The 26,659-nt window shown below is 58.5% G+C and overlaps 2 protein-coding genes across 17 annotated transcripts in view; one reads left to right on the forward strand and one right to left on the reverse strand.

Moving 5' to 3' along the window:
• The window catches only part of SIGLEC1 (sialic acid binding Ig like lectin 1), a 34,950-nt gene extending 27,251 nt beyond the window's left edge, over positions 1-7,699 (reverse strand). For 4 of the 13 annotated variants that reach the window (XM_017341747.3, XM_017341744.3, XM_070052025.1 and 1 more), the window contains exon 1: positions 7,448-7,585. The gene's annotated coding sequence lies outside the window, so the exon portion shown is untranslated. Of the gene's footprint in view, positions 1-310; positions 695-7,447 lie in introns of those variants that run through there. The other 9 variants (XM_070052021.1, XM_070052022.1, XM_070052019.1 and 6 more) reach the window with 5 other exon arrangements.
• HSPA12B (heat shock protein family A (Hsp70) member 12B) lies at positions 7,440-26,592 on the forward strand. 4 transcript variants are annotated; one of them, XM_070052041.1, is made up of 14 exons: positions 7,440-7,463; positions 13,463-13,521; positions 15,185-15,282; positions 16,244-16,368; positions 17,776-17,964; positions 18,599-18,785; positions 19,206-19,310; positions 19,607-19,723; positions 22,147-22,321; positions 23,157-23,243; positions 23,565-23,669; positions 23,763-24,021; positions 24,494-24,597; positions 25,132-26,592. In XM_070052041.1, the coding sequence occupies exons 1-14, from the start codon at positions 7,456-7,458 to the stop codon at positions 25,779-25,781; spliced, it is 2,268 nt and encodes a 755-aa protein (XP_069908142.1). In that variant the 5' UTR covers positions 7,440-7,455; the 3' UTR covers positions 25,782-26,592. The 4 variants fall into 4 exon arrangements, with proteins under 4 accessions (XP_069908142.1, XP_069908143.1, XP_017197242.1 ...); XM_017341752.3 differs by lacking the exon at positions 7,440-7,463 and adding an exon at positions 7,742-7,884; XM_070052042.1 differs by lacking the exon at positions 17,776-17,964.
• Positions 26,593-26,659: the final 67 nt, after the last annotated feature.

Here is a 26,659-nt window from a genome sequence, read left to right on the forward strand (position 1 = left end):
AAAATAATTATTGAAAACTTAAAACAGAATTGCTGAAATAAAAAGAAACTCAAAACAAAGGAATGTGAACATTTGTGGTAGTTTTCAAAATTAATTCACTTTTCTTATGGTAAAAAAAAAAAAAAAAAAAAAAAAAAAAAAAAACAAAACCTTGCGTCTTGTATCCTCTGCCTCTGTGGATTGGTGGGACTGGCTCCCTCCCCTTTGCTACAGAAGAGAGGCGCGTTGCTCTTACAGTCCACCAGGGGGAGCCAGGGAGGAACACAACACTGAAGGCAGATAGCATGGAGTCCCCTGAATCAAGCCTTACCTGAAGAGAAAGGGGTGAGCGCTTCTCTCTCTGCTCCACTGATCAAATGCCACAGAAAGGCTCCGACTATCCGTGTCTCAGCTGTGTGTCCAGCCCTCAGATGAGCCACCACCCAGGCAGACTGCCAGGCCTTGCCTACCAGCCCACCCCTAAAGACACTGTAACTGGGGACAAAAACAGAAATCTCCTAACTGGGCAGGGAGAGCAGCAGCTCCCTGGAAAGAAAGGGGCCACGGGAGGAAGGCTGGAGGGACACAGCGACAGCTGCTTTTCCTCCCTGCGCTACAAAGCCCCCGGCGAGGGGAGGGGTGTGTGGCGAGCAGACTTCGCGGTGATAGGATGAGGAAGGCATCTGTTTCCGCTCCCAGAAAGAAATCAGAAAACCAGGAACAACAAGATCGATTCCAGAAACCGAACATGAAGCCAACACATGCGAGGCACAATTCTCAGCAATTAGCGGAGTGTAAGAAAAGAGAAGTCGTTTGACCTTGTCTTGTGTTAGAAAAGGCGACCATCGGCAGCAGGGCATGGAGGGAACGGTGTTCGGTTTCCTCCTCAGAGGAGCGAGCTCATGACTTGGCCCTGCAGTAAACAATGTAGAATCTTACTATTGGTGAGCTCACCGTGCTCAGAATCACCCTGGCGGATGGCACTGCGTGTACAGATCAGAATGTAGCCGCTGTAAACTTCGCCCGTGGAGATGAGACGGGAAAACCAACAGAAATGAGACGGGAAGAGAGGTGGCCAAGAGCACAGCAGGGTTAGCTCATCTTGGGGTGGAAATTCTGCCGAAGCGGATGGAAGTGAGGCTTAATGTTCAACAGAGATCGTCTCCAACCCTGAGGAGCCCCAGGGGGACGGCAGCAATCACAGAGCAAAGTCAAGAACGCGGCCCCAGCGGGACGCAAGACAGCGAGATTGACACTCCTCGCTTTAATGACCAGGTGTCCACAGATGGGCTCTTGAGTTACGAAACCAAGGAGTAGAGGTAGAGCCTGTTATTTAGAACTGTGCGGTTAAACCTTCAGAATAAGGCCTGGGGCCTGGTGCTTAACATGTCAGCTAAGGCACCCACACCTGGGGTGGGCACCTGGCACAGTGGTCACATGTGGGTTGGGACACTCAGATCCCGTATCAGGCTCCCTCCCAGATGCCTAATGCTGCCACCTTCCAGCATAATTAATTTCCCACTGCACCAAACTGGTCAAATCTTCCCAAATAATCACAGATCCTCAAACACTTGGAACTAGGACTAAGATACTGTTTGGTATCTCTTGATATCTGGAATTGGGCAAATAAATCCAGGAGATGTGGAATGATCTCACATGTATGGAAAAAACAATAAAAATGCAATCTGTTAAGAGAACAAAAAGACAAGTCATAGACTAGGAGAATATATTGGCAAAGTTATCATCTGATAAAGGGCTGAGTTCCCACATATGCAAGGAGCTCATAAAACTCAACAATAAGAAACCAAGCAACCCCATGAAGAAATGGGCAAAAGATGTATACAAACGTCTCACAAAGGAAGACACACAGACCAGCATAAGAAAAGGTGATGAACATCTCAAGTCATTAAGGAGTTTCAGATTAAACCCACAACCCGACACTGCTAAATCCCTGTTAGAGTGACCCAAATCCAGCACACTGACAATGCCACTTGCTGGCAAGAGTGTGGAGCAACACGAACTCTCATTCATTTCTGTGGGGGGATGTGAAATGGTACCTCACTTTGGAAGATTGCCGGTTTCTTAAGTAACTAAACATTGTCTTACCACACAGCCTGGCAATCACACTCCTAGCTATTTACCCAACTTGTGTTCACACAAAACCTGCACATGAATGTTTATAGCAACTTTCTGCAGAATTTCCCCAAACCTGCAGCCAAGGTGCCCTCCAACGAGTGAATGGACACACAAACTGTGGTACAGCCACACAGTGGAATATTTTTTGGCAATTTTTTCCAAAAAAGGCTTTTTTTTTTTTTTGACAGGCAGAGTGGACAGTGAGAGAAAGAGAGAGACATAGAGAAAGGTCTTCCTTTTGCCGTTGGTTCACTCTCCAATGGCCGCCGCGGCTGGCGCACCGCACTGATCCAAAGCCAGGAGCCAGGTGCTTCTCCTGGTCTCCCATGGGGTACAGGGCCCAAGCACCTGGGCCATCCTCCACTGCACTCCCTGGCCACAGCAGAGAGCTGGCCTGGAAGAGGGGCAACCGGGACAGAATCCGGTGCCCCGACCGGGACTAGAACCCGGTGTGCCGGCGCCGCACGGCAGAGGATTAGCCTATTGAGCCGCGGCGTCCAAAAAAAAGGCTTTTAAGCCACAAAAATACATGGAAGAATCTAAAATGCTTATTATGGGGCAGGCGTTGGGGCTCCCTGGCTCAACCTACCATTTGAGACATCCGCTTTCCATATTGGAGTGCCAGGTTCAAGCTCTGGCTACTCTGCCTCCAATGCAGCTTCCTGCTAATACAGACCCTTGGAGGCAGCAGGTGATGGCTAAGTACTTGGGCCCCTGCCACCTGTGTGGGAGACCTGGATGGAGTTTCTAGCTCCTGGCTTCAGTTTGGCCTGTTGTGGCATTTGAGGAGAGAACCAGCAGATTGAAGACTCTCTCTCTCTCTCTCCCTCTAAATATTTACCCATTTACTTGAAAGTCAGAGTTACACACAGAGAGAAGTAGAGGCAGAGAGAGAGAGGTCTTCCATCCAACGGTTCACTCCCCAGATGGCCACAATGGCCGGAGCTGCGCTGATCTGAAGCCAGGAGCCAGGAGCTTCCTCTGGGTCTCTCACACAGGTACAGGGGCCCAAGGACTCAGGCTGTCTTCCATTGCTTTCCTAGGCCATAGCAGAGAGTTGGATTGTAAGTGGAGCAGCTGGGACTTGAACTGGCACCCACATGGGATGCCGGCACTGCAGGTGGCGACTTTACCTGCTACGCCAAAGCGCCGGCCCCTAAAGACACTCCTCTCTCTCTCTCAGCCACTCTGCCTTTCAAATAATTAATTAACTAATTTTTTAAAATATTTATTTTATTTATTTGAGAGAGAAGGAGAGGCAGAGAGAGTGACCGCAATGGCCAGAGCTGAGCTGATCTGAAGCCAGGAGCCAGCAGCTTCTTTCAGGTCTCCTCTGTGGGTGCAGGGGCTCAAGGACTCAGGCCATCCTCTACTGCTTTCCCAAGCTATAGCAGAGAGCTGGATCGGAAGAGGAGCAGCCGGGACTCGAACTGGCACCCATATGGGATGCAGCCTGGTGCTTTAACCCGCTGTGCCATAGCGCTGACCCTTTAATTAACTAATTTGAAAAACTCCTTTAAACAACCTCTCCCAACCTGGTCCACATGCCTCTTTCCCCCCAGCCCTGCTCCATGCAGATCCCGCCCGGTAAAAGCTGAGACATGCTCTGGAGGTGGGAGAAGTGGAAGCCTCCTCCTGGGGTGTTGGACAGGGAGGGGCAGGCATGAAATTGGGTGGACAAAGCAGAATCTCTTGGTGGGCAGAGGGGAGCAGGCTGGCTTCCCAAGCAGCCTCTCTTCTCTTCTCACCGCACACCCTGCCTGGGTGAGCTCATCCAACCTCATGTCTTCAATTTCCACCTCATGAGGATGGCTGCCAGAGTTCCACCCGCAACCCCCAACCCCGCTCTGGGCTGCAGATCCAGACACCAATTGCCTAGTCAACATTCCCCTGTGGGGTCGGATCAGATAGGATTACATTCTGCTGTGAGTAACAGAGACCAAAATACAGTGACCCAGACAAAAGGGCTTTTTTCTCTTGCACTTAAAAGTCTAGAAATACCCAACACTGGGCTGGCACAGGACTACTGCTCCACGCTCAGTCTCCCTGAAGGTCACTCTTCTGTCTATCAGGTGTGTCCCTCAACTGCATGGTCCAAAGCAGGAATTAAGGCTCTGATCATCCCAACAACATCCTGGGCAGCAAAAAGGACAGGATGAGGGACGAGGGACCGTGGGCAGGGCAGGTACCCACCAGCCGTTTCAAGGAAGGTTCCTGGAAGATGCTACCGAACACTTGTGCTCACATCTCATTGGCCAGACCTAGGCACCTGGCCACCCCAGCAGCAAGGAAGGCTGGGAGATACGCATGCTCCAGCCCACCATCTCCCTCACACTGGACAGGACTGAAATGGAAAGTGTCATTGTCCCCTAGCACTTCCTTTTCCTTTGGTCTTGCTCCTTTTCTTCACCCCCACTTCTGTGGGCAGCAGAAGGGCACTTCTGTGGGCAGCAGCTGGCAGGGAGAGGTCTCATCCAAGCTAAATGAAGAGGGGGTGGACAGCATTGTGCTACGAAGCCAGACTCCCAAGGCTCTGAGACGAGAGACCCCAAACAGCACACACCCAAGTGCAGCGAGCGGTGTTGGGGGTTCCTGTGCCAAGGGCCAGATGCCTCTGGGGTAGGACGCCAGGGTAGGTCTGTAATTGAAAGCAGCAGGGACAAAGACGCCCGCCCTGCGTGAGGCCAGCTGCCGAACACGTTGAGTGCCTTCTGCCTCCTGCTCACTGTACCCTCCCTGCCTCTGCACTGTCGCTGCCACCTGCGATGCCCTTCCCGCTCCCCCGGGCGGCTCATGCTCATCAGATGACAGGGCTCAGCTCAGGAGTTGCCTCCCCCAGAAGGCTTCGTGATGTCCCTGCTGGGAAGGGCTGCAGATGGGGAGTGGGTTCAGAACAGAGTTCTCAGAGGTGGGTCCACTGCTGGTGCCGGTGCTGTTTGGGGCGGCTCGGCAGGAGGGTGGACCCCCAAGGCTTTCTTTCCACTAAGGAGGAGGCACCAGCTGGGGACAGAGCAGGGTCAGGAGGAGCCACCAAGGCTAGCCTGGAAGCCCTGGCCACCAGGCTCCTGTAGGCAGCTGGGAGGGGCTGGGCCTCGCAAACGCCCATTTCCAGGAGGAAAATGATACAGCCTGGTGGGCCACCGAGAGGAAGTTCAGCTGGGCGGAGCAGGCAGAGTAATTCCTGGAAGGAAGCTCACAGCTCAGGAATCTGGTAGAGGAACGCTGCTCTGGAAGTCTGTCCCAGGACTGGGCAGGCGGAGTGGGGGTGGGGGCGCGGGGGGTGCCCAGGTGCCCTGCCCCTCCCCAATCTCCTGCAGCCTGCAGGGCTCTTCTCTCTGAGCCTCGGCTGTCTCATCCGCAGAGGCAGGAGACAGAGGCCTTCCCTCGTGGGTGTGATGAGGGTGGCTGAGGTGGCAGGTGGAGGTCCCCAGCTGGCCCCCCAGCACACTGGGAGCTCCAGCAACGGTGAAGAAAGCCTGACTCAAACTCCCTTCCTTCCCAGGGAAGGCTGTGAACTCCCCCACCCTCCCCGCCGTGTGTACTGGAGGGTGGAGGGTGTACCCCAAGTTCTGGGGCAGGGCATTCAGCCAAGCGCGGGCAGGGGTGGGGAGAGGACTGTGAAGTCCCCTGCACAGCCCCTCCAGGCTGATCGTCTTAGATGGTGGACGGCAGAGCCTAAAATACCATCTCCCCTAAAACCACCTGCCACTCTGCCACGTCGGGCCAAGCCATGGGGCCAAGAAAGGGAAGATCTGTGCCTCCTGGAAAGGCCCTACTGGAGGTGCCCGAGGCTAGGGGCGCTCCACGCAGCCCCAGCACCCCCCAACAGAGCCCAGGGGGCCCAAGGCAGGGAAGGCTGTTGACAAGCAGGTCAGGGCTGGGGCCGCCCAGGTGGGATAAAGGTCAGGAAGCACAGAAAGCATATTGTGTCCAGGGGCAGGGGATGGGGCTGGAGGTCACACTGGGAACAGGAGTCTGAGAGGTCAGCCAAGGGCAGGCCTCGCCTTGGGTCACTTGGCTCTTCTGTGGGTCACATGGAGAGGTCAGCAGTGGTGAGGTGAGGGCACCAGACTGGCGCCTTTGAAAGTTCCCTCCAGTTGACAAGAGATGGCTTGGAGGCCCATGGCTGGAGTGAGGGTGGCCCCTGGGAGGGGCAGGTCCTGGACAAAGGCCATCCTTTCTTGTGCCCCTCACCCCCACCCTCAGGGAGAAGCAGAGAGCCGTGAGGGCAGCGGCTGGAGGGAGATGCAAGGGTACAGTGAGGTGAAGGGCAAGGGCACTGCAGGGCCCACCTGAGCCCACCTGAGCCCACACCTCCTGATGATAACGGAATCAAATTTCCCCAAACATGGAAGGGGCACTCGCTGGGGTTACCTGATGTTCCCTGTGGAAGCTTCACGCACCCACCCCACCCCCAGCCCATGTGCTCACATAGCCAGAGCCGGACTAGGGACTCCTGCCACACTCACAGACACACACACACACACACACGCGGCCATACTTACATCATCCACAGACACACAGCCACATACACACAGACATTCCACATGGACGTGGACACACGGACACAGATGTGCAGGTACACAGTCACAGACACACAAACACTGCACCACATGCACAGAGACACACACTCGGAGGCAGCAGGTGGAGACTGCTGACGGGACACCTCGCTGGCTTCCAGACAGGCATAGACATCCAGAACTGTTGGTGCAGGGCACCGCCCCCAGCCCCCACCTCATTAGGAAGACCCAGGGGCCATGGGCGTGAGTGTCCCAGCAGCAAGCCTACGGGAGGGGGCACTGTAGCAGGGGAACAATGGAGCAGGGAAAGTGGGTCCTGCAGAGGCTTGGGATAGGGGGGTACATGTGATGCCCCAACAATGGTAGGACTTGTTGGCTGGGGCTGGGGGCAGCCAGAGCCTCTGGAAGGCATGTGAGGCAGAGGACTGGGCCTAGCTCTGGCCAGATCCAGGAGCCGGTGGTGCCGGGCGTCCTAAGTCAGTCCCGTCAGGAGCTGCACCAGGGGCCTAGCACAACCAGATCTCTACTCTGCAAACCTGCTATCTTAGCAACCCAAGAGGGCCTAGGGGGAGACAAGAAAGAGTCGTGAGTCCCCATCGGAGAGGGGCTGGGTGCTCCTTGTTGCTGAGGCAGGGTGAGCTTTTCCAGGTTCCCATGGGGTCAACGACAAGGCTAGGCCCAAAGCCCTGGACTCTGCCTCTTGCGTCTGATCATGGAAGAGCAGGCCAGGGAGACTGCGAAGGCAGGGGTATGGATCAAAGACCTGGGGGGTCTGCGGCGTGGTCCTCCCTCCCCAGTGGCTGAGCACTCACAGCTGCAGATGGCAAGGTGGGCAGTGGGGGCGGGGAGCTTCGCGCAGTCGGGCCGCAGGAGCCGCCGCCTAGGATCTGGAATTCCTGGTCCCCTCCCTCCACCTCCCCCGCTGCCTTCTCCTACCGCCTGGGCTGCTCGCGGAGCGGGGGAGGCGCCGAGGCCTGGGCCGCGAGGCGCAGGAGGGGCGCAGGGAGGGGCCCGGGACGCGGGGCCAGGCTGGGCCCCTCAGTGGAGGCCCGCGCAGGCAGGCCCCGCCCCGGCCTCGCACATCTGGGCTGCGAGAGCGCGGCCATCCGGCCTGGGGGAGGGGGCGGCGGACGGGGTGGGCGGCGCGGGGCCCGGGCCGAGCGACCGACGCCGCGGGTCGGGCGCACGTCGAGGGCTGCGGGACGGAATCGAGGCTGTCGGACTGGCTCCAGCTGTCCGGAGAGCGGAGGTGGGTTCTGGGTCGGGGGGCGGCTAGGCTACCCGGGGACAGAAAAGCACGTAGGGGCTTCGGTGCTCGCTTGAAGGCTGAGAGCCCACCAAAAACCGGGGTCTGGCGGGGCCAGGTGTGCAAGCCCCTCTCCGGCAAGGCCAGCGCGTGGAGCCCCGTCCTGGCTCTGAGACCCCCAAGCACGCTAGCCTGGGGGCTGAGGGCGGAGCTGCTGTGGGCTGGGGCCTGCTCCAGAGAGCCAGGGGTGGGGACCTGGGGTTCATTGTGCGCCTGTGTGTGGAGGTTGGGGTGCTCCTGAGACCCCAGGCCCTGCAGTTCAGGGGTGTCAGAGTGGCTGGGTGGCCAGGTGCCAGTGTCTCCACACCTCTCTCTATGGGGCCAGCTTGGGTGGCCCAGCTTGGGGGTCCAGCTGGGGCGGGATCTGGACTCCCCTGTCCACCATGGAGCTGTCTGGGAAGGGAACTTGTGTGGGAGAGACGGAGCTTCTCCGAGGCCTCTGGGAGAGCAGATGCGGCAGGAGCATCCCTAGGTGAGGGAGTTGATGGGGGCCGGGGAGCAGGGTGTGGAGGGCGCAGGGCCCTGTGGGACAGAGGTTGTTTGTCAGCTTGCTGCTCCCACCACGGGGAGCCACAGGGGTGAGGCAGGATGTATGGAAAGCAAAGTGGAGAGCAGGGAGGGGCCATGGGAGGCCATTGCTATACCCCCGCCCCAGCACAAGGGAGGGCAGCCCCTCAGCCCACGGTCTGCTCTCCTCCAGGGCTCCTCTTCAGAGACAGGGTGGGGCAGCCCTTGGGTGCTGTTCCTGATCTGACCCCGGTTGGCCCAGTCTGTGACTTGGAAGAAACGCCTGTGGCCTCACAGCCTGATGACAGAGTCCTGCTCCATTAAAGGGCCAGCAGGGTGCTAAGCAGAGGGCAGTGGACAGGAGAGGCAGGGCCCCAGGGAGGAGGGAAGCCACAGAGATCAGGGTGGGCTCTTTGTCCTCACGAGCGAGGTGTGGAGCCCCACACACCCATAGTGCTCTGGGAGGCAGAGTACCCTGCCTAAACACCCCGGGCCAGGGTGAAGTCTGTGCAGGGTTCTGTCCATCAGGCTGGCCTAGCCCCGTCCTAGGCACTGCAGGGTAGGAGTCTGGTTGTGAGTCCCTCCTCTGCCGCACCTGTCCTGGTTCCCAGTGACTGCGAAGCCATGTTTTTGGGTAGAAGTCAGGGCCAGGTGTCAGGGTGAAGCTGAAAAGCAAAGGTCAATATGAGGCCACAAGTTAAAGGTCAGTCCCTGGGCAGGGTTAAGGGTCAGTCTGCGGGTAGGGTGGGAGTCAGTCTAAGGCCAGAGTTTGGCATGCGCTTGTATAGCCAGGAACTGGCGTTACTTTCTCTGTAAATTGAACTGTCCCACCCAATTACCCTCAAACCCATAGGCCTCAACCCTCTGCAGTTAGGGACCCCAGCGGTGAGGGTCTGCCTCTCCCCATTTCCAGTGGTGGAGTTCGCTCAGACCTAGCTTTACGGACTGCAGGTAGCCCTGAGCCCCGCAGTCAGCATTCTCTTTTAGCCTGTCTGAGTATGTGTGCAAGGAGCGCAGGCAGCAAAGACACACTGGGCATGTGTGTGTTTGTGTGGCTGCCCCCTTCCGCCTCCGCCTCTCCGCCAATTGGTGCAGTCTTTCTCTTAAACACGGGTGGATTCAGCTCTGACCTCCCCCACCAAAGAGCTCAGGATGACTGGAATAAAATTCTCAATAGACCCAAAAACTTCTAACGAGAGAAAACTCAGATTCACATCTGCCCACACCTGCTCAACTTCCTGCCTTTATCGACACCCACCTTACCTGCACTTGGTCCTCACAAGCCCACTGTGTCACCCATCTTACAGGAAACAGCACTGATGCGAGGAAAGGTGACACGATGAGTTCATGCCGGGTGCTGTAACAGCCCTCGCCATCCCCGAGAGCACAGCGTAGGGACACACAGTGAGAGGGAGCTTCAGAGAGCTGGGGCGGGGCTGGGCACAAGGCTGGACATGGACTCCAGGTCAGAGTGACTACTGAGTCTTTGTCCCAGCAGTTCTAGATGGTTCTCCAGGCACATAGCCTTGGTCCAGAAAATCCATTCACTCAACAGAGTAGTTCCCAGCATCTAGCAGTCTGGCATGAAGAAGAAATGCTCAATATGTGTTTACTAAAGAGTCAAAACAACATACAAAAGGCTTGCCAGCTCTTCCCTTGTGGCTTTGATCCAGCGCTACGCTGGGAAATGTTTTATACTCAAATTTTTTTTGACAGGCAGAGTTAGACAGAGAGAGAGAGAGAGAAAGATCTTCCTTCTGTTGGTTCACCCCCCAAGTGGCCGCTGCAGCTGGTGTGCTGTGCCAATCCAAAGCCAGGAGCCAGGTGCTTCCTCCTGGTCTCCCATGCGGGTGCAGGGCCCAAGCACCTGGGCCATCCTCCACTGCACTCCCGGGCCACAGCAGAGAGCTGGACTGGAAGAGGAGCAACCGGGACAGAATCCAGCGCCCCAACCGGGACTAGAACCCGGGGTGCCAGCGCCACAGGCAGAGGATTAGCCTAGTGAGCCATGTTATACTCAACTTTCTGAGCAAGAGAAACTTGGCTTGTAGTGCTTACCAATTTCCGTGGCGTGACTCCCAAGCTGGGCTGATTTCATGCTACCAATGTGATGCCCCTGAATGCAGAATTGAGAAAAGAAATCAGAATCGGGGCCTGGTGCTGTGGCTCACTTGGTTAATCCTCTGCCTGAGGCACCAGCATCCCATATGGGCACCAGGTTCTAGTCCCGGTTTCTCCTCTTCCAGTCCAGCTCTCTGCTGTGGCCCGGGAGTGCAGTGGAAGATGGCCCAAGTGCTTGGGCCCTGCACCCGCATGGGAGACCAGGAGAAGCACCTGGTTTCTGGCTTCGGATCGGCGCAGCGCTGGCTGTGGCGGCCACTTGCAGGGTGAACCAACGGAAGGAAGACCTTTCTCTCTGTCTCTCTCACTGTCTGTAACTCTACCTGTCAAATAAAAAAAAAAAAAAAAGAAAGAAAGAAAAAAGAAATCAGAATCAGCTCTCGCAAGCTGGAGGGATCCAGCAGTACACCACTCCGTCACCCTGAGCGGGACCCCTGTCCCTGGCTCCCAAGATCCCCACCCACCCCCTCTATTTGCGTTCCCTTTTCTTGGCACCACCCCTCTGCCATACAAGTGCCCACAGCCAGCTCCCATCCTTTCCCTGCCTCTTACACACACCAGTGGCATGTGTGTGGAAATCTCCATGGTGCTGGCGTGGGTACATACAGGAGTATGTGGGAGTCTGTCCACAGTAGGCTGGCTTTGTGGGCACTGTGTGTGGGCAAGGGTGTGTGCCCGTGTGTGTGGGCGTGCCAGTGCCCAGCTCTGTGTCTATCTGTGTTAGCAGAGCTTCCTGATTGGACACCTGCATACAGACAGGGAGGGGGCTCTGGGCAGCCAGACCCCCAGTGAGGACAATCGCATGGAAGATTTGAAACCTGGCCGAGGGGGGCCGGCGCTGTGGCATAGTACGCTAAGCCTCTGCCTGCAGTGCCGGCATCCCATATGGGTGCCAGTTCTAGTCCTGGCTGCTCCTTTTCCAACCTGGCTCTCTGCTATGGCCTGGGAAAGCAGTAGAAGATGGCACAAGTGCTTGGGTCCCTGTACTGCATGGGAGACCCGGAAGGAGCTCCTGGTTCCTGGCTTCAGATCAGCCCAACTCTGGCTGTTGCGGCCATTTGGGGAGTGAACCAACGGAAGGAAGACCTCTCTCTCTTTCTCTCTCACTGTCTGTAACTCTACCTGTCAAATAAATCTTAAAAAAAAAAAAAACTGGCCAAGGAACACTGTTGAGGAGCACTTCTCAAACTTTAATGTGTACCCGAATTACTCGGGATCTTATAATTATATATATATATATATTTTTTTTTTATTTGAGAGACAGGCAGAGAAGCTTGCATCTGCTGGTTCACTCTCAAAACGCACGCAATGGCCAGGATTAGGTGAGACCAAAGCTGGGAATCAATTCAGATTTCTCTCAAGGGTAGCAGGAACCTGACTTACTAGAACCATCACCCATTGTCTCCCAGGGGCTGCACCAGCAGGAAGCCCAAGCCAGGGACTGGGCATCTGTCCGAGGCACTCTGATGGGGACGTGGACATCTCAGTCATTAAGCTAGACGGCCAGCCCCTGGGAAGCTCCTCAGAATACAGGTTCTGATCCAGCAGGTCTGGGGTGGGGGCTGAGGTTCTGGGTCTCTAACAAGCCCCGAGGCAGTGCCCATGCTGCTGGTCTGGATACTTGGAGGATCCTGCCTCTAACCTAACCTCTAGGACGCCACAGACACAAGCTCAAGCTTGTGCCAGCTTAGAAAATAAAAACATCCTTTCTCCCCTCCCTTGAATTTTAGGTCTCACCAGCGCCCTACCCTCACATGTGTTCCCAATCTCAGCCAAACTTCTCAGAAGTTCTAACTCCGTTCTCTCACCTCCTGCTCTCGCCTCACCTAGGCGCACCTGCCTTGGGCCATAAGAACAGGTGTTTCTAATGACATCTAAGGACCTCCTAAAGGCAACTAACTTCGTCCCTCCTCTTAGCACGGCCTTCGTGAAATCTCGGAAAGGACTCCGTCTCTTGGCCAGCCCGACGTGCCCTGTTTAGCCTGTACATATAGATTCTCCTCCCCTCCCCTGCTTCCCTCTACTCTGCCAAACCTCCCAGGACAATAACTTGCAAAAGCACGTCTCCAGCTCAGCTCAGATTTCTCCCTGACCTCCCGATTGTAGGTCATCTGGCTGTTGGCTCTGTTTTCCTAGCTGCTCAAACCCACACCCAAGTCCCTGCCCCTGGCAGCCCACTCCTTCTCCAGCATCCTCCATCTCCCCACCCAACTTCTCCTCCTAGCGTCAGCCAGACAGTACCACCCTAGACACCTCCTCACCCCCGCACCTGCCAGCCACCTCTGTCTCGAATGTCTCCACTTGTGTCTCAAGGTGTCCAGCCTCCAGCATCAGCTGTCGCCTGGAAGACTGGTGGCCTCACTGGGCTCCTGCTTCCAAATTGCCCGTCTGCATGCCCCTCCCAAAGAGCCCACATAGTCATGCCCTGTCCCCGGCCACTTCACACCTTTCCCGATTTGCTGTTGCCCTTCAGATAAAGCCAGAAGTCAGATGCCTCCAGCGTGAGTCCCAGCCCAGCCGCGCTCTCAGGCCCCACCAGGGCTGGGTCACTGATGTCCCCCCTGCTCCTGGCCCAGGGAAGACACCAGAGGAGGATCTTGATTCCAGCAGGGCAAAGCCAGTTTTGAGACAAGCTGGGCCTGTGGGACCGAGCTTCCGATGAGATTAAGGAATTGCTCTTCGTTTTGTCAGACGTGATAATGGTGTTGTGATGACTTTTTCAAAACGTCGTTTTCTCTTATTGAGACAGATGTATTGAAGATTTTATAGGTGAAACAACATGATGTCTGGGATTTGCTTCAAAAGACTCCAGCTGAAAGTAAATAAATAAGCATTCAGGGAGGGAACAAAGGGACAAATAAATCCCATTCTGCTTGCCTGTTCCTGTTGACAGCTCCAGGGCTGCAAGGATGCTGGCTGTCCCAGAGCTGGGCCTGCAGGGGCTGTACATAGGTAAGACCCACAAGACTGTGAACGTGAGCCTGCATGTATGTGCACAAGGAGGGTCCGTGTGCATAGTCCTCTGTGCGTGTGTGTGTGTGTGTGTATGTAATGTGCACAGAAACTTGTGTGGGTATGTGTGAGTGTGTGTGTGTGCCCAGAACAAATCTGTTCATAGGCTGTGTGCCGGGAGGGTCTGAGCATGCAGTACTGAATGTGTTTTGTGCAGGGTGTGTGTGCACAGGACCCCATGTGAGTGTGTGTGTGCATGGGGTGAATCTGCTCACAGGACCCTCTGTATTTGGGTATGTGTATGTTTATGTGTGTGTGTACATGCGAAGAGGGTCTGTATAAATCTGTTGTGTGCACAGGACTCTGTGCGTTGGGGAGGGGCTCTGTGTGCAGGGCTCTGTGTACACAGGACCACTTGCGTGTACGTGTGTTGTGTTGCTTTGGATCATTTGTGTGTGTTCTGTGTATCCAGGGTAGGTCTCCGTGCAGGGGACCCGTGTTTGAGTGTGGAATCTGTGTGGGTCCTGTGGGCCTGCCTCTGGCTTCTGTGCGGGGGCGGGAGGCCGCAGGCAGGAGGGACACTCCTCAGGAAGTCCATTCACAAAGACCTGGCGGGCTGGGCCCTTCCTTCCTGCCTCCCTTCCCAGGCTCCAGCCACAGCTACTTGGCCTCTCGGGCTGGAACTGGTGATAGGGCTGGAGCAAGCACTGAGCCCTCAGAATGTGAGCACCGTCCCAGCCCCGTCCAGGCACTTCCCCTCACCATAGCCAGCCCCTCACGCATGTCCCCAGCTTACCCCAAGATCATGGAGGGCTGGGATCTGTCCAGGGAGCCAGGGGAGCAGAAGTCCACGATCACCATACCAGATCCCACTCCTCATCCCTGGCCAGCCTCCCTGCGCCGACCCGTGTGTCTCAGGGCAGCCCCAATAGCCCTTGCCTGACCCCTATCAGAGCTCAGGGGTGGCGACCAGCCACCAGCCCAACCCTGTGGGTGTCCAGCCAGGCAGGCCCCTCCCATCCATGAGCTAGCTGCCCGATCCTCCAAGCCAGGCCTGGAGCCACTCGCCTCCCTCCCTCCAAATTTCCAGCCTGGTGCTGATTGGCCAGGGGCTGTCAGTAGGACCTCCCACCTCTAAATGCTGGCTTGGGGTGTGTGTGTGGGGGGGTGGGTGGGCTATCAGGGCCTAGCTCACAGTTGGGCTGGAGAGACGTGCTACCCCCACCTTGGTCCTCCCCAGGCCACAGCCCTTGTGCAGTGGGGGAGGGGCGCTCCCTCAAGTCCTGATTAGAACCATGTGGGCCAACTTCAGGGTGGAGGGAAGCTGCCGCACCTCTGGGCCAGCTGCCCCTCCCAGCCAGTTAGAGCTTTAGTCCCCCTCCTTTTCTGGCTTTGCTACCCTACTCCCTAACCCCAGGGGCCCACCCATCCCAACTCCACAGCCCTCTCTGCACTCTGCCTCTCCACTGCTGTGTCAGAGGGGTGCTGGGGAGAGACAGTGAGTCCCCAGGTGATGCATGGGAAAGGCTGCTCTTCCCCTGACCTGTCCTCTTGACCTAGTCCAACAAGGGCTAATGGGGGACCCCCCAGTGCCAGGCCTGGGGCCTCTCTGCCAGTCCCCACCACAACTCTGCTGGGATGACCTGCCCTCTCTTCACTGCAGGTTCCAGCCCAGAGCGGTCCCCGGTCCCCAGCCCACCTGGCTCACCAAGGACCCAGGAAAGCTGTGGCATTGCCCCCCTCACACCCTCACAGTCTCCTGTAAGCCCGTGGCGGGGATCTGGGGTGCCGGGGGAGGTAGGAGACATGGGTGGTACAGAGGAGGGGGTGCCTGGCAGGGCCTTGAGTGAGAAGGAGGAGGGGACAGGAGCTGCCATTGTGCCTTCTGCCCCCGCACACTGCAGTCACATGGCCCCCAGAGGGCTAGCCTTGGACAGCAGAATGAGGCAGCCTGTTCTGACTCCTGGCTCTCCCTGTCTCGGGGTGCAGGTACGCTTCTGAGTGTGAGTTTTCCAGAGCCTCACTGTATTGGGTACGCTCTGTTGCTACCCTTCCTGTCAGCCCCACCTAGATCCACGTGGTATCTGGGGAAGAAGAGACACATTGCTAAAAAAAAAAAAAAAAAAAAAGAAGAAGAAGAAGTTGGAAACTTTCAGCTTGAAGTCTCCAGGACATAACCTGTCCACCCCCGGGCTCCCTGAGTCATCCCTCCCTGGACGGTGTCCCTGGTTCTCAGGGAGCCCAGACCTGGCCTGCGAAAAGGCAGGGGCCACTCTGGGGTCATGCATGGGGCCTCTCTGTCACTAAACAGGGCAGAGTCTGGTGGCCACAAAGAACAAGCGGGTGAAATGCACACAAGCTTGTGTGCTATAAAGCTTCCCGGAGAAGCAAAATTACTCCCAGCTGGGCCCGGGCTGGTGGCAGGCTGTGAAAATGGTGTGAGCTGGGGGTGGGGCTGAGGCAGGCCAGGCAGAAGACAGGCAGGGAGCTGGACAGGAGCAGCTTGAGCTGAAATGGCACTGGGCTGCCTGAGAGGCCGCTGGCTTTCTGAACACTGGGCATGAACAGGGCTCAGCTTGAAGCCTGGGAGGGAAGGGAAGCCCAGGCAGGTGGACAGGGGCGGGTGGGCCAGGCTGGGCTGGCCAGTCGAGGGCAAGGGCTCCCACATGCACTTGGCCTGGCCCTGCTGGCTGCTGGCTGACTCTGGATCTTGAACTTGCAGAAGCCAGAGACCCGTGCCCCGCAGCCGCCCCCCTTCTCGGTGGTGGTGGCCATCGACTTCGGCACCACATCCAGCGGCTATGCCTTCAGCTTCGCCAGTGACCCTGAGGCCATCCACATGATGAGGTGACAGCAGCTGGGCTGGGAGCTTGGGGGAGGGGTCTTCACACCGGGGGTCAGGCCTGGTCCCAGAAGGGCTATTCTGAGACATGGGGGTCTCCTCAGAACCCCTCCCACCCCTAGTCTGGGGCTGAAGTCTGGAGGATGAGCCACAGGCCCAACAGCTCCCAGCCCTCTGCGAGCAATGTTGGGTTTTGCGTTTAATTTGTGAAGTTATTGAGATACAAAAAACATACAGTGAAATACAGAAGTCTTTTTCTGGGCTTGTAGAAAAACCATGCACATCTGTGCATGTGTATGTGGTATTTTTTTAAGATTTATTTATTTTATTTGAAAAGCAGAGTTACAGAGAGGTAGAAGAGAGAGAGAGAGAGAGAGAGAGAGAGAGAGAGAGAGAGAGAGGTCTTCCATGCACTGATTCACTCCCCAGATGGCTGCAATGGCCAGAGCTGTGCTGATCCAAAGCCAGGGGCCAGGAGCTTCCTCTGAGTCTCCCACATAGGCCCAATCACTTGGGCCATCCTCTACTGCTTTCCCAAGCCATAGCAGAGAGCTGGATCGGAAGTTGAGCAGTGGGTACTCGAACTGGCAGTCATATGGGATGCTGGCACTGCAGGTGGCCCCGTGTGCATGTGTTTTTAACATACAAATGGGCTGACATACGACTTGCTTCAACTTAAACTTTTCACCCTATCTTGTAGCCCTTTCCTGCCTGCACAACACAACGCTATCACCTTCCAACAATTGCTTAGCATTTCCAAAGTACACATGTGTCGTAATTCAGCCACTCCCCTACTGGTAGTTTGAGGGGATTCACCCCTACCTCCCCACTTCTCGTTTTTCACTATCACCCAACATGCTGTTTCTTTGAAAACGTGTGCTGGGATCTCTGTGGAGTAAATTTCTAGAGGTGATTCTGGGCCGACGTCTCGGATGAAAAGTAAGGAAATGAAGGCGGAGGGGTAACTGAGTTGACAAGCCACGCAGCTGTCACGAGAGAGATGTGTGGAAAGTCTTGGTGCTGGGCTTTGTTTGAACCGAGTATGTGTCTGAACACACCCGCACGAATCATCCAGTAGGTGGAGCTAGAGAGGGCTTCAAAACTCAACCAGACTGGGGTGGGAGGTTGGATAGAAAAGGTAGGGGAGACAGACAGAGGAGCCAATCCCCCAGAGACAGGAGGACCTGAGCTTCGCGCGCCCTGGCAGTCGGTCGGTCCCCTCTCTCTGTCCCCGGACGGCACAGGAGGGAACTGCAGGGCATCCCAGCTGCATGCTCATCACACACGGCTGAGGCCTTGCCAGGCCCCTGCTGGGACTGAGGACGGTCACAGACGTCCCAGCCCTCTCCCAAGCCCACCTTTCCCACCCTCACTGGCCCCCACGCCCCATCATCTCTGTGTCTCCCTGCCAGCTCTGGAATCCCCTGCCTCTTCTCTGCTGCCCAAGTTCAGCGCCTGGACCGTGGCGCATGCTCCGCCCTGCTTTACCTTCATCCTCCCTCCCCTCTGCCGATGTTGCCAGGGGACCAGCAACCTTGCCTTCTAAAAGCAGATATGGCCATGCCTCTGACTCCCCAACTTGGAATCCAAGGAGAACTGTGGTAGGGCATTCAATGCCTAGCCAGCCCTGGCATTCCTGCATTTCTCCTGCTGTTCATTGCAACCAATTGGCTCTGTCCACCACACCCCCTTCACACCACGATGCTTTTGCCCGTGCTCTTCCTGCTGCCTGGAGTCCCAGTGTCCGAGAGTCCTGTGTCCCGAGACTTCTGTGTCCTGGAGTCCCAGTGTTCAGAGAAGGAAGAAGGGAGGATTTGCCAGGGAGCTGGGCAGGGTTGCGGGTGGGGCCCAGACCCCCTGTTGACAGCCAGGTTGACAATCTCATTGGGCTTTTGGGCCAGTGGGTCAGATTAAGGTCAAGGTGGTCACAAAAGGTGGGAGAGACCCAGGCAAAAGTATCAAGCTTGCTGCTGCTCTTAAGGGTGCAGGGAGGTGGGGTTCAGTGGTGTGCGTACCTCTTGGGGGACATGAGGCTCGAGAGAGAGGTCAGATGGGACCAGTGGCCACAGATGGGAAGAATGGGTGGCATTTATAAAGCAGGTAGCAGGCACCAGCTTCCCTTGTTTGCCTTCACGGGAACCCCAAGGAGGCTGTGACCTGCCCAAGGTCGCACAGCCAGCCCTAGAGCCAGCACCCAACCCCGCTGACTGCGTGGACCACTCTGTGCCCTGGCAGGAAATGGGAGGGTGGGGACCCCGGCGTGGCCCACCAGAAGACCCCGACCTGCCTGCTGCTGACCCCAGAGGGCGCCTTTCACAGCTTCGGCTACACCGCCCGCGATTACTACCACGACCTGGACCCGGAGGAGGCGCGGGACTGGCTCTACTTCGAGAAGTTTAAGATGAAGATCCACAGCGCCACTGTGAGCCACGATCCGGCTCCGGGCAGGGCTCCCCAGGGTGGCGGGCCCGGGATGGGAAAGGGCAGGGGCGCGGCTGAATGCGGAGGCAGGGCCTGGTGAAGGCGTGGCTTAGAGGGGCGGGGCACGAGGGAGAATGTGGGCGGGGCCCAGAGGGGGTGGGGCTAGGGTGGCAGGACTGGGGTTAGGATGGGTTAGAGGAGAGGTGGAGCTAAGGAGAGGGGCGGGGCCCAGCGGCGGCAGGCGGGGCTAGGGTGGCAGGACTCAGGGTGAGGATGGGTTAGAGGAGTGGACCTAAGGAGAGGGGCAGGGGCTGGGGCTAACGAGGCCGGGAAACTCCGAAATGGGATGACTTAAGCAGAGGTTATCAGGAGGTAGGGGCGGAACTACGGCCTCCTTCAGAGCCGTCCCCGTTCCTGCCAGGATCTCACCTTGAAGACTCAGCTGGAGGCGGTGAACGGAAGGAAGATGCCCGCCCTGGAGGTGTTCGCCCACGCCCTGCGCTTCTTCAAGGAGCATGCCCTTCAGGTGCCTGCGGCCGCTCCCTGCCCACTGGAGGGCCCCCAGGCCTCTCTGGTCTCTGCCTTGCCCCTCAAATACCTCCCCCCCACCATCCATCCCATGGGCAGCCACCACCAGAGGCCAGAGGTCATCTTCCCCTTTCCCTGCCTTCCTGTCCGGTAGAGCCTGCCCCAGGTTTGGGGGTGGAATTCTAGCTGACCTGAGAAGTCCTTTCTGGGGTTTGAGTGGTTCTTCCAGCTTCCATAGCAGACAGACCCCCAGCCCCAGCCCGCTGATGTCCTCACCGCGCCCTCCTGCCCCAGGAGCTGCGGGAGCAGTGTCCGTCGCTGCCAGAGAAGGATGCTGTGCGTTGGGTGCTCACGGTGCCTGCCATCTGGAAACAGCCCGCCAAGCAGTTCATGCGGGAGGCCGCCTATCTGGTGAGGACGTGTGGGTGGAGTCACTGCTCGGGGAGGCCCCGGGAATGGTCGCCACCATTCACCCCCACTCCTGGGGTCACAGCAGCGTTGTGTGAAGACCTCTAGCCTTCCCTTAAATTATCACCACCAGGAGAGGGAGAGGGGGTGCAGGGCAGGGGACACGAGGCACAGCCTGGGCCAATGTAGGGAATGTCTTTTATTTATTTGAAAGAGAGAAGGGGAAAGAGAGAAAGAGAGAATCTTCCACCCACTGGTTCACTCCCCAAATGGCCACAACAGCCAGGGCTGGGCCAGGTTGAAGCCAGGAGCCTGGAACTCCATCCAGGTCTCCCACATGGATGCAGGGCCCGAGCACTTGGTCCATCTTCTGCTGTTTTCCCGGATGTAGCTGGGTCAGAAGTGGAGCAACCAGAACTCGAGCAGGCACTCATATGGGATGTTGATGTTGTAGCCAGGCTGCAGCTTAACCTGCTGTGCCACCACAGGCAGTGTCTTAAGTCAGATTCCCTGGAAGCCGAGCCCACGGTGGAGAGTCGTGTGGCATGGTCTGTTGAAGAAGGGCTCTCTGGAGTGAGGAGAGGGAGGAGCAGCAGGACAGGAGAGCACTCAGCAAGGATGTGGTTGCGGCTAAGGTCTGACCTCAGCCTGGTCCCATGGGGCAGTTTTGCAGAACTATAGCAGGGGGTTGGCCACAGGGAGGCAAGCTCCATAGATCAGTCTGTCATTGGAGGTGGGGGTTGGGGAGCAGGAGGGAACCTTGTTCGGCTCCCATTCAGCCCGAGGCAGTTGTCCAGAGGAGGGGGCAGCTGTGAACCAGTGGCAGCAGACGTGGCAGTGGGCGGGGCACCCAGGACAGACTTCACTGCAGCAGTATTTCAGGGACCCCACCCATGCCCCAACCATTGTAGGTCTTTGAGCCGGGGAGACAGGGCTGTGAAAGTGTGGAAGTCTTCCTACCAGAAGCGTGCCCAAGAGTCTAGAGGAAGAGGGATGGGGGCTGGGGCACTACTTGGCCACTGGGGTCAGGGAGAAAACACAACCTTGCAGAGCAAGACTCCCTGCTTGTCTAACGCTGGGGCCTAGGACGCCCAGAGGCATCCCAGGCCTGCCCTTGGACCCCCTGGAAGATATCTGGACCCACAGTCCCCCCACAGGCATGACCCAAGTCAGGTCTGTAGGTGCCTACACTAAGCACAATGGGCATCCCCCGGCAGGGATCAGGAGGAAAGCAAGGCCTTCCCCAGCCAGAGAAAACACCCCCACCCCCATTGTAGTGCCCCCCCCCCACCTGTTTACTTGCCTTGCTTCCTCCCATACTTTTCCCTGGCTGTCAGCTCAGAGAGGGCTGGCACTGGGCAGGAAGTCCCCATCCCCACCCAGGGCCCCCTCCCCTACCCGTGCAGAATCCAGGGAACCCCACAAAACCGTCAAGTACTTCCCACAGGGAACCCCTGCCCTGACGCAGGAAATGACGCAGGTCCCAAATGTTTTCTCCCTACAACTGGCCTGCCTTGGTGCCTGGAATTTCACTGTTTCCTTCCTGCCATAGCAGATTCCCTGAGAACAAAGCCCTCCTGGGAGTGGGGCGGCCTGTGGCCACTGTGACACCAGCCCAGCCTGGTGAGCCCGACGAGGCCCCACCATCTCCTCTGGCGCTCTGCACCCCCACACTGTGAGATCTCTGCTGACTCCCCCGCCAGCCAGCACACAGCTGGCCAGCCCTGCCGCTGGGAGCGAGGCCCTTGCTGCAGCTCTGTCTCTTCCTACTGGGCAGCTCCTTGGCATCCTTGGCCATGGTCATGGCCCTGCCCAGTCCAGTCACAGGGTAGCTGGGAAGCAGCTCCAAATCTGTGCAGCATGGCTGGCGCCGCAGCTCACTAGGTTAATCCTCCGCCTAGCGGCGCCGGCACACCAGGTTCTAGTCCCGGTCGGGGCACCGGATTCTGTCCCGGTTGCCCCTCTTCCAGGCCAGCTCTCTGCTGTGGCCTGGGAGTGCAGTGGAGGATGGCCCAGGTCCTTGGGCCCTGCACCCGCATGGGAGACCAGGATAAGCACCTGGCTCCTGGCTTCGGATCAGCGCGATGCACCGGCCGCAGTGCGCCGGCCGCGGTGGCCATTGGAGGGTGAACCAATAGCAAAGGAAGACCTTTCTCTCTGTCTCTCTCTCTCTCACTGTCCACTCTGCCTGTCAAAAAAAAAAAAAAAAAAAAAGAAAAGAAAAGAAAGAAAGAAAGAAAAAAAGAAAAAGAAAAAGAAAAAAAGAAAAAAAATCTGTGCAGCATGAAAGGACCTGAGAGGCCTAGCGTGGGAGGGGTGTGATGGGGCAGGTGGGAGCCTCTCAGCCCCAGAACCCCGTCCTGGGGTGCCATCTTGGGTCTGACAGCCTGTGGTGCTGCCTGCTCTGTCCACCCACCCATCCCCAGGCCGGTCTGGTGTCTCGGGAGGATGCAGAACAACTACTCATTGCCCTGGAACCCGAGGCTGCCTCGGTCTACTGCCGCAAGCTGCGTCTGCACCAGCTCATGGACCTGAGCAGCCGGGCCCCAGGCGGCGGGCGCCTGGGTGAGCGCCGCTCCATTGACTCCAGCTTCCGGCAGGGTGAGCCGCGCCCGGGCACTGCCCAGCGCTGGGCTGGGAGGCAGTCGGCCTTGGAGGGTCAGGGGGCTACTGGGGCAGGGGCTCAGCCACGTCCAGAATGAAGGCAGGGGAGCTCCTACCCTGGGGGAGCCCAATTTGAGGGAAAGGCACAGATCTGGGGGCAGAGGGTGTGGGGGTGGGGTGAGACAACAGCCCTGACCTTGGGGAGCCTGAAGGGACACAGTCTGAGGACAGGACTCAGCCTGGCCCCGACTGGGAGTGACGGGTGGCAAAGCTACCCTGGAGGAAGGTGCTTGGGTACCAACAAAGTGGGAAGCCAGCCCCCATGCTGGGCCCAAGGGAGGAGGGTCTTCAGGAGCTTTCTCTTAAAGAGCCACCCATCACCTGCGCCCCCCCATGGTCTCCCCCACTTTAGCCTCTAACCACATCAGCCCAAGTTCCTGCTACCAGAATCAGACACTGAGCACAAAGAGAGCTGTGGGCAACCTTGGTCACCCTCCCAGATGCCTCCCCCATGCCAGGATCCTAAGTTCCCTAGGATCCCCACCCAGACCTCCCCCCAGCAGCTCCTCCAAATCCTCCCAGGCGTGATGTTGCCATGGCCTGGGCCCTCCTGGGTTAAGGGAAGGCCCTGTGTCCAGCAATACTTGCCCCAGCTGGTGGATGCAGTGTCTAGGATTACTCCATTGGGTTTCTCTGCTCCCTCTTGGGTCAGCATCAGCCTCTCCCATTTAGGAGCAGGGACCTCCAGATGTCCTTGGGAGGCCTTGAGGGAGCATGGAGTTTGACTCTGGTGGCCTCTAATCTCACTCTCCTGCTGACCCTTGACCCCCAGCACGAGAGCAACTGCGAAGATCCCGCCACAGCCGCACGTTCCTGGTGGAGTCGGGAGTTGGAGAGCTGTGGGCAGAGATGCAAGCAGGTGTGGGGTGGGGAATGGAGAGATTTTTCTCGGTCCCTTTCTCCTCCATTGGCTGTACCTAAGCTGGTCGTCCCCTACGGCCACTTGCATGCTCGCAGCTGCGCTCCTCGCTCCCCTTCTGCAGCAGTTCTTCCCAGACGCACGGATGCTGGGGCCCACACACCCTGCGCCCCTAATCTAGCACCCTGCGGTTCCAACACCTGCGACCCCTCATATCTCTCAGCAGGCAGGGCTCGGGACAAGGGGCGAGGGTGGAGGTTAGGCGGGGCTGGAGGGGCAGAGGCAGCCCGCGCGAGTGTGTGCCCGCGCTCGCCACCGCAGGAGACCGCTACGTGGTGGCAGACTGCGGGGGAGGCACTGTGGACCTCACCGTGCACCAGCTGGAGCAGCCCCATGGCACCCTCAAGGAGCTGTACAAAGCGTCTGGTGAGTAGCCGGACACCAGCAGCCTCGTCCTCGCCCGGGCCCCTGGAGGCCCCGGGGGCGCTGACGCCGGCTCCACCCCCTGCCGCATCCCAGGAGGCCCCTACGGCGCGGTGGGCGTGGACCTGGCCTTCGAGCAGCTGCTCTGCCGCATCTTCGGCGAGGACTTCATCGCTACCTTCAAACGGCAGCGGCCCGCAGCCTGGGTGGATCTGACCATCGCCTTCGAGGCCCGCAAACGCACGGCGGGGCCGCACCGCGCTGGGGCGCTCAATATCTCGCTGCCCTTCTCCTTCATCGACTTCTACCGCAAGCAGCGAGGCCACAACGTGGAGACGGCCCTGCGCAGGAGCAGGTGGGCCTGGGGCCCGCGCGCAGGCGGGACTTGCTAAGAAGGGTCCTAGGGGAGCGGTGGGGTCCAAGCACACACCGTGCCCACTGGGGCGACAGGGGAGAGGCCTGAGTTCCCAGCAGGGCAGACTTCACTAGGGGAAATCCACAGCCCGAACTGAGACGAGGGGTTGGATCTCCGGCCTTGGGAAAGGGCCGATGGCTGTCTACCAGCTTCTCCCTCGCCCAACACCTGCGCCCGCAGTCGGTGCTCCTGCACACAGAGGCAGAGATGCCCCATCCTGAGGACCTCCTGCCCAGAACTGGAGCCGCTGGGCAGCTACAGCCCTCCCCCCACCCCCCACAATGAAGTAGAGGACAAGAGGCAGCGTCCAGTTGGTCCAGCCAGGCAGGGGCAGGGAATGAGGACCCAACTCCAAGCTGGGGCAGGCAGCTGGATCCTGACCCCTAGACCTGTGCGCCCTTCACCCCTACAGCGTGAACTTCGTGAAGTGGTCCTCGCAGGGGATGCTCCGGATGTCCTGTGAGGCCATGAATGAGCTCTTCCAGCCCACAGTCAGCGGCATCATCCAGCACATAGGTGAGCGCCTGAGCTCAGGTCCCCGTTCCCCTGCAGACACCCTGAGGTGCGGGTGCTGGGAGCCTGCACTCACCCATCCTCAGGCGTGAGACCCAGGAGGTGCACAGGGTCTGGTTAGGAGGGGTGATGTGCGGTCCTGCCGGGCTAAAGAACCTCTGATGCCTCATTTTCCCCACTCACAGAATGGGGTGGTAGCACTGGGTTCCCCAAAACCTTGAGCCTTCTAAGTGTACAGAGCAGGCAGGCTGCCTCTGGGCGTGTGTATGCTTGTGTGCAAGTGCCAGTTCTCAACCCGCGGCCTCCGGGTAGGTAGGGGGTTTCAGTGCCGGGGAGGCAGAGGCCAGGAGCTTTTTCAGTGAAAGTGCTCGCGCTTTTCTTTACAGAACCTAATTCAAATGGATCTTTTGTAGTTGCCGGGAGGGTGCAGGTGGGGGGAGGGGAGGCGCCAGCGCCCGAAAAAGTAATGGCCTCGTCGGTTCTTTCTCCTTCTCCCCTCCCTCCCCGCTCCCCGCCGGGCCTCGTCCGGTCCCGCAGAGGCGCTGCTGGCGCGGCCGGAGGTGCAGGGCGTGAAGTTGCTGTTCCTGGTGGGCGGCTTCGCCGAGTCGGCCGTGCTGCAACAGGCGGTGCAGGCGTCGCTGGGCGCCCGCGGTCTGCGTGTCGTGGTCCCGCACGACGTGGGCCTCACCATCCTCAAGGGCGCTGTGCTCTTCGGCCAGGCGCCGGGCGTGGTGCGGGTCCGCCGCTCGCCCCTCACCTACGGCGTGGGCGTGCTCAACCGCTTCGTGGCAGGGCGCCACCCGCCAGACAAGCTGCTGGTTCGCGACGGCCGCCGCTGGTGCACCGACGTCTTCGAACGCTTCGTGGCCGCCGAGCAGTCGGTGGCGCTGGGCGAGGAGGTGCGGCGCAGCTACTGCCCCGCGCGCCCGGGGCAGCGGCGCGTGCTCATCAACCTGTACTGCTGCGCTGCCGAGGACGCGCACTTCATCACCGACCCGGGCGTGCGCAAGTGCGGCGCGCTCAGCCTCGAGCTCGAGCCCGCCGACAGCGGCTCGGACGGCGCAACCCCGGGCCGCCGCGAGATCCGAGCCGCCATGCAGTTCGGGGACACGGAGATTAAGGTCACCGCCGTCGACGTCAGCACCAATCGCTCGGTGCGCGCCGCCATCGACTTCCTTTCCAACTGAGGACGCGCCGGCACGGTCTGGGTCCCAGCTCCAGCCCGCCCTCCCTTGGCCCCGGGGCCTGGGTTATGGGGCGGGCCGGAGGAACATTTGTTCCCAGCGTCCCTTTCCCCGCTCTCTAGCCCCGCGGAGATGAACTCAAGGGGGAGGGGGGCACATCCAGAGACTTGGCTTTGGGACTGGGCTCTGGCCCACCAAGTGGAAGGCTGAAGGCGTCCCCAACCCCCACCCGCCGAGGACCCTGGGGGCAGGGAGACTTAGAATCGGCTCCCAGCCTGGCAGGAGACATGTGGCCTGGAGACGAGCCAGGCCTGAACTTTGGGGTGGGGAGAAGGGAAAGGACGCAGGCTGCGGGAGATGCCCAGGAGGGAGGTGGTGAGGGGCCGAGGTCACTAATGGATTCACTCAGCGCCCGCAGGGGAGCTGGGGGAGAGCAACCCTGACCCATGGCAGACAGTAGAGGGACCGGTGCAGAAGCCCCGGTCAGGGTGTGGTGCTGACCGCGCCAGTGTGACGGTTCCTGTGGGAAGGGCGATAGCTGCAGGGAGGAAGGTACACTTTGATGAAGGCAGTTATGAGGGGCTGGGGGTCTTTCCTTCCAGACGTCACCCATCTGGGAGGGTCCCAAGGACAGCCTACGAATAACCCAGCTGGGGAAGTGCAGTCGGGAGTGGGTAGGGAGACAGAGCTGATTCTAGCCTTAGGAGTCCCTGACCACCATAGGCCTTGACGGTGGGCAAGTGTGAAATGTCAGGCCCCAGCCCCACGGCCAGAGAGCCCTAAGGTGACAATAAAACATTTATGCTCAAGGGAAGCCAAGCCTTCTGGAGCCCACCCTGGAGTGGGATAGGGCACAGGTGCTAGAAAGGAAGAGCTTCCCC

The sequence above is a fragment of the Oryctolagus cuniculus genome, chromosome 11, assembly GCF_964237555.1.
Source record: "Oryctolagus cuniculus chromosome 11, mOryCun1.1, whole genome shotgun sequence".
Lineage (NCBI taxonomy): Eukaryota > Metazoa > Chordata > Mammalia > Lagomorpha > Leporidae > Oryctolagus > Oryctolagus cuniculus.